General features: G+C 54.2%; 1 protein-coding gene across 2 annotated transcripts; it reads left to right on the plus strand.

The window, feature by feature from the left end:
• The first annotated feature begins 640 nt into the window (after nucleotides 1–640).
• Nucleotides 641–5834, plus strand: LGALS3 (galectin 3). Of its 2 annotated transcripts, none has more exons than XM_086749242.1 (6): nucleotides 641–775; nucleotides 2803–2826; nucleotides 3128–3478; nucleotides 3890–3978; nucleotides 4267–4435; nucleotides 5268–5834. In XM_086749242.1, exons 2-6 carry the CDS (start codon nucleotides 2809–2811, stop codon nucleotides 5430–5432), a joined length of 792 nt encoding a protein of 263 aa, XP_086605368.1. In that variant the 5' UTR covers nucleotides 641–775; nucleotides 2803–2808; the 3' UTR covers nucleotides 5433–5834. The 2 variants fall into 2 exon arrangements, with proteins under 2 accessions (XP_086605368.1, XP_086605367.1); XM_086749241.1 differs by lacking the exon at nucleotides 641–775 and adding an exon at nucleotides 2658–2676.
• Nucleotides 5835–6179: the final 345 nt, after the last annotated feature.

The raw sequence follows: 6179 nt of genomic DNA on the forward strand, positions 1-6179 counted from the left end.
TGAAATATTTATTGTCCCATATTCTCTTCCTCCTCTCCTCTTCCTCTCCTCTCCTCTCCTCTCCTCTCCTCTCCTCTCCTCTCCTCTCCTCTCCTCTCCTCTTCCTCTCCTCTCCTCTCCTCTCCTCTCCTCTCCTCTTCCTCTCCTCTCCTCTCCTCTCCTCTCCTCTCCTCTCCTCTCCTCTCCTCTCCTCTCCTCTCCTCTCCCTCTCCTCTCCTCTCCTCTCCAGAGGATCAGAAATTCAGCATCAAACACGCCCTTCCCTTTTCTGTTGCTTTAAGCCGTGGAGCCCGTTGAGCAAATAGGAGATGATTCACGCTTAACCCGCAGTAAAACTGCGCTTGTTGAAATTATAGCTGATGTCAACAGCTTTCTGGCGCTGGTCCTTGCTGCATCGGGTGAAAACCAAAGCTTTCTTAGATTTTTTTTTTCTTGGCAATCTCCGGAGAGAAGCAGAAAACATTTAAAATTTATAAGGAAATGTGTGTTTTACTGAGCTTCTGAGGAAAATTACAAATGCGTGGAAAGAGACGCCTGCTTGAGACACAAAAATGAGAAGCTCTGATTTTTTCCCCGTGTAGTTTTGCCTGTTGGTGGTGTCACCACTCTCAGAAAGGGAAATAAAATTTTGTTCTTGTGACACCGGTGACTTTCTCAGCGTCTCCCCGCCCCGTCCCCGCCCTGAGCAGGCGGGATCCCCGCTGCCGTGTCCGAGCCACCCACTCACCCTGGGATCCCGGCTCCGCAGCCGCTACCGGGAGCCGCTGCATCGCAGGTGAGTGGATGCACCCGCCCACGGGGGTCCTGAGGGGGAGTGAGGGAGCGGCTGCGGGGTTAACGCAGGTATTGGCTTGCAAAGAAAGGGTTAAGGCTGTGCTTGTGCCCCTGAGGTCCCACAGGCTCTGCGATTAATAACAGCAACTGGAATGTACATAAAGCAGTCACTGGCTTTGGGGGGTGCTTGGGATAGCTGTGGGAGGGTGAATATTACGGAATTATGGGGCTGTTCGCAACTCCTTGGGTGCCAGGGTAGCCCTGCCCGAGCCCCAGAAACCCCGTGGAGGAGTGGGACTGAGCGTCCATGCGTGGGAGCCTGGAGACACCCCCAGAAAATCCCTCCCGAAACAGTGCTGAGGGGAAGAAAATGTCTTTTTTTTTCCCAGTTAGAAGTTTTTCTACTTTGTGTGAATATCAGAAAGAGCTGGGGTGCTTCAGGGGGGTCCCCCCCGGGACGTTCCCCGCAGCTGAACTCCCGTCGGGTCGGTGAGAGCTCGGAGAGCTGCCGGGGTAGAGATCGGCCCGGTCTGGGTTTGGTGGCCAGGAGGCCGTTGGAAATGCCGGATGCTGCCGAAGGGCAGAGCTGCCGTGGGGCGGCGGGTGGGAGAAATCCCCTTCCCTCCCCCGCGACAGCCCAGCTGCGGGGCAAGGAACCCGCTGGAGCGTTTCCAGAGGGAGACACGTCCAGGGTCTACAACACTTGGTCGCCATTTGGTGGTGGAGGAGTTGTGTTTTGCAAGAATTCAGCTACAAATATCAAATGGGCCATCCCATGCCTCTTGCCGCGCCATCCCACCGGGGCCGAAGCGATAAAATCCCTGCAAGGGAGCAAAATCGCTTCTCCCGGAGGTGTTGTAGGGTGAAGAGATGGCGGGGGGGACAGGCGGGACCCCTCGCCGAAGCAGCGCAAACCATCAGCGGTCACGTACCTGCGGCCCGACCGAACCCCGCCCGGCTGGGCCCGACCCTGGGGAGTCTGCGGGAGCTACCCCTGCAAAAAAAATGGTGAACTCAAGGGCTTAAAAAAACCCCAAACAAACTAGAAGGCAAATAGGAGCTTTGCCAGATACGGGCGGTTCAAGCAGTCGGAACTTCTGGATGCTGGTTGAGACGTTGGCTTGAAAACCACGCGAGCTGAGGAGGAGGAGTGTGTGGCAGGAAAAGGGGCTGATTGTTGGCTGTTTTTTTGTTGTTTGTTGGTTGTGAAAACTTGGGCGTACGTTTCTGTCACAGAGAATTTTCCTTCTCTGTTTTCAATTTGGAATTTTCCATTTCTTTCCCCGTTTCTGCCCCTCCCTTTTTTTTTTTTTTCTCCCCCCTCTCTGAATGCTCCCTTTGACGGCAGGAACCCGGCTCAGGGCCGCGGCTGTTCCTGCGCGCGGGCAGGTACGTGTCCGGCCGAGTGCCTCGGCGTGGACTCGTACAACTTGTAAAGCAGCTTTTATCCGCTGGCCCGGAGCGGCCGGCGGCACGCGCGTCCCTTCCGCAGCTCCCTGCTACTGCGGCCCCACCAGGGATTTTGTTTTGTGGGGTTTTTTTTTAATTTAAATCTTCTCCGGGATGATGCTTTGGGGATGGGGAAGTGAGTAACGCCGGCCGACCGCGCTTTTCCGTGAGCAGAGAGCAAAAACCCAGGGAAAAACCCCTCAAGAGGCTGGAGGGAGGCTCTTGGGGCAGAGCCACACTAGGTCCCCGCGGTCCGGTGTCCCCTCTCTGCTTGACGCCGGCGGTGTCATAAAGGCAACGACAGTGTTGCATCAACACCAACCCCGCAGCGCCCGATCTCATCCGGAGGGCGTTTGGGCCGGATTCGCTGCCGGAGCCGTTCGGGCTTCTCGCGGCGGTGACCCTCGGCTTCTCCCGCAGGTATTGGGCGCGGGTTTGGCCTCTGCCTGGCAGGTACGTGATGGGGACCGACCGATTTCCAGCCCGCTGCCGCTGTAAACTGTAACGCTTCTCAAAAATCTGTATTTTTTTGGATGGCGCATGTTAAAACAAAAAAGCCTTTTGTCTGTTTTGTTTTAGGAAAAAATGTCGGGCGGTTTCTCTGTAAGTATGGCTTGCTTTAAAAAACAAAGCGGGGGCTGTGGTGGTTCAATTGCCTTGAAGCGGGGACCTTCGGCGGGGGTGGGAGCGTGGCTTCGCTAACCTGCTTAACTCCCCAAATCCATCCAGTTACACCAGCATTTATTGGTTTTTCTGGAAGCCTCAGCCCAGGCACTCAACCCCTTCCCCGCAGCAGCTGAGCTCTTGCCCTCGGCGCAGGCTGTAGGCTACGAAAAATGGATGGTGGACTCGACCCAACCCTGTGTCACCCACCTAACCCTCCTCCTCTCCCCTCTGCCCCCAGTTATCCGACGCTTTGCCCACCAACAACAACCCCAACCCCTCCGCCCCCCCACCCCAAGGCTGGCCCTCCTGGGGCAACCAGCCGCCAGGTCCCGGGGGGTTCCCGCCATATCCCGGCCCTCCGGGGACCTATGCCGGAGCGCCCGGAGCATACCCTGGAGCGCCAGGGCCGTACCCTGGAGCACCGGGGCCGTATCCTGGAGGACCAGCAGGACAAGGACCGTACCTGGGAGCACCTGGAGCATTCCCTGGAGGACCAGGAGGACCAGGGCCGTATCCTGCCCCAGGACAACCGCCCAGTGGCCCTGGATTTGGGCCCCCTGCTCCACACGGGGGACCAACTCCTCCCATGGTAACGCTTCCATCATATTTTAAGGGTTTCTGTCTTCACTGCCCAATTTTGCTATGGGAGGGACCTGGGGCTGGCTGTCCTAGGGGTGGGTGGCATGGCTGGTCAGGGCGTCTCAGGGCTGGCCTCGTGTGTTGACACCAAGACCCATCCCGTGCCCGAGCATAGAATCATGGAATGGTTTGGGCTGGAAGGGACCTTAAAGACCATCCAGTTCCAACCCCCTTACCCTGGGCAGGGACACCTTCCACCAGACCAGGTCGCTCAAAGCCCCGTCCAACCTGGCCTTGAGCGCTTCCAGGGATGGGGCAGCCACAGCTTCTCTGGGCCACCTGTGCCAGTGCCTCACCCCCCTCACAGCATTTGGCTTTGGACGCGGTTTTCTGCTAACACCAAATCCCCGTTGTCTCCCAGAAAGTCCCCTTCGAGCTGCCTCTGCAGGCAGGAGTCGTCCCTCGGCTGCTCATAACCGTCACGGGGACCGTCAGCCCCAACCCAAACAGGTACTGGGGGTGTCCAGCACTGAGGGCGGGGGGTTTCCATGGGGCGCTGCTGGGTGGAGCAAGAGGGGCTGGGATTTTTTTTCCACTCCTGAATAACCCCTGCCTGGTGTAAAATCAAATATTACACAAAATAAATGTGTAAATGCCCTGGCATTGCCCAACAGGGTCTGTGGTTTGGTTTGTTTTCTTTTTTTCTGCCTCCTTGCTGCTACTTTTGGCAAGCCCTGTAACAGAATCCAGGAGTTTTGTGGGGAAAAAAAATCAGCAAATCTGTTCTTCTCATTGCAGGTTTTCACTGGATTTAAAGAAAGGGAATGACATTGCCTTTCATTTCAATCCTCGCTTCAAGGAAGACCACAGGAAAGTCATCGTCTGTAACTCAATGTTCCAGAATAACTGGGGAAAGGAGGAGAGGACGGCTCCTAGATTTCCATTTGAAGCTGGAAAACCCTTCAAGGTAGCAAAAAACACCCCAACTCAGTCTTAGCGTGCCGACAGCACCCACACCGTGCGCTGGGAGACTTTGGTCAGGGCTGTGTAACAAGACTCACTCTAAGGACCTTGGTTAAGAAGTAAATAAATTTTTTTACAAGGAGGGTGGTGGAACAGTGGCCCAGGTTGCCCAGAGAGGTGGTGGATGCCCCATCCCTGGAAACATTCCAGGCCAGGTTGGCCGGGGCTCTGAGCAACCTGATCTGGTTGGAGATGTCCCTGCTCCTTGCAGGGGGGTTGGACTGGGTGGGCTTTGAAGGTCCCTTCCAACCCAAACCATTCCAAGATTCTATGATTCCCTGCACTTCTTACCCCCTCCTGCAGGTCCAGGTGCCCAGGATATAACTTCTCCCCACTCCTGTTATTCCCATTTCTTATTAAATCCTCCCCGTTTACACTGTTCTGCAGCAGTTGGGCAGGTTTCTATAAAGCATTTTCCGTTAGCAGCCCAAATCTCTTCACGAGCATTTTCTCCTGCAAAGTAGGTTCACGTTTGGTGAGAACACAGCTCTCGCTGTGCGAACCGTAGGCCACTGCTCCTTGAAAATACCGTCAGGGTGAGGAGGAGATGGCAACGGTGGGCTAAATGATGAAGGAGGAGTACAGCAGAGCTTTCAGGAAGGCAAAGGTCACCGGTGTTTTTGCAGCAGAGAGTCGCTGCACCAGCTCATCCACATGCCACCGCGCAGGACTCAGCTGGCAACAGCCTTTAGCCTGTGCCACCCTGCTTGAGTCTTAGTTCTTCCTAGAACAAACCTGACTGTTATCTTTTGGCTGATTTGAGGTTTTCATTTCAGCTCCAGATCCTTTGCGAGGCGGATCACTTCAAGGTAGCGGTCAACGATGCTCACTTGCTGCAGTACAGCTACCGTGAGAGGAAGCTGAACGAGATCACCAAACTCTGCATCGCTGGGGACATCACCCTCACCAGCTGTCAGGCTTCAATCTCAGCTCACAATTAAGTCCCAGGCGGCCGCTCGCTCACTCCTGCTCCCCACAGCGGGATGGGGAGGTGACTTGGGGAAAAGAAGAAAGGCAAAACTCAGGAGTTGAAACAAAAACAGGTCAGCAAAGGAAGAGAAAACAAGGAAAAAAAAAAAAAACTAGCATATGGTATTGAATATCCCTGTGGCCAGTTTGGATCAGCTATCCTGGCTGTGCTCCCTCCCACTGAAAATTAACTCTATCCCAGCCAGAACCAGGTCACCTGCACCATGCCAACCATGACATAACTGCCATGGTGTACTTTAATGCAAACTTATATTAAACTTAGAACTTCAATGCAAACTTTTCATACAGCTGTAACAGAAGTGCCTGCTTAAATGAATACTTTGAGGTAATAAAACATGCTTTCACAAGTAAAATGTGTTTTTAATAAGATCTCAAAAGACACAAAATCCTCCAGAAAATGGAGTGCAAATGTGGACGCGTCCCAATTCTTGCTGTAGAGTCTGAGAATCTTCGTGTCGAAGGATGACACCCCGGAGCGGTTGGATTTGTATGGAGGAGCACTTGGGAAAGCAGCCTGCGGTGCACAGTCGCTGGTCTTCTGAGCCAGGGCAGCAATCTTCAACCTCATCTTCTCCAAGTAGCAGGTAGCAGTCAGTAGCGTGGTATTTTTAGCCTCGGTTGCTCTGCTAGTAAAGCAGTTATTGCTTTTTCACTAAAGGAATCAAAATAGCGCAGCAAAGGACTTAAGTTCCTCCCCC

The sequence above is a fragment of the Chlamydotis macqueenii genome, chromosome 5, assembly GCF_036417535.1.
Source record: "Chlamydotis macqueenii isolate bChlMac1 chromosome 5, bChlMac1.mat, whole genome shotgun sequence".
In the NCBI taxonomy this organism is placed as follows: Eukaryota; Metazoa; Chordata; class Aves; order Otidiformes; family Otididae; genus Chlamydotis; species Chlamydotis macqueenii.

Excerpts from the sequence above, each read along its gene's own strand:
- LGALS3 (XM_086749242.1), top strand. Across the intron at positions 3,979-4,266 it reads GTCAGCCCCAACCCAAACAG|GTTTTCACTGGATTTAAAGA; the intron begins GTACTGGGGGTG and ends TTCTCATTGCAG. Across the intron at positions 4,436-5,267 it reads AAGCTGGAAAACCCTTCAAG|CTCCAGATCCTTTGCGAGGC; the intron begins GTAGCAAAAAAC and ends TTTTCATTTCAG.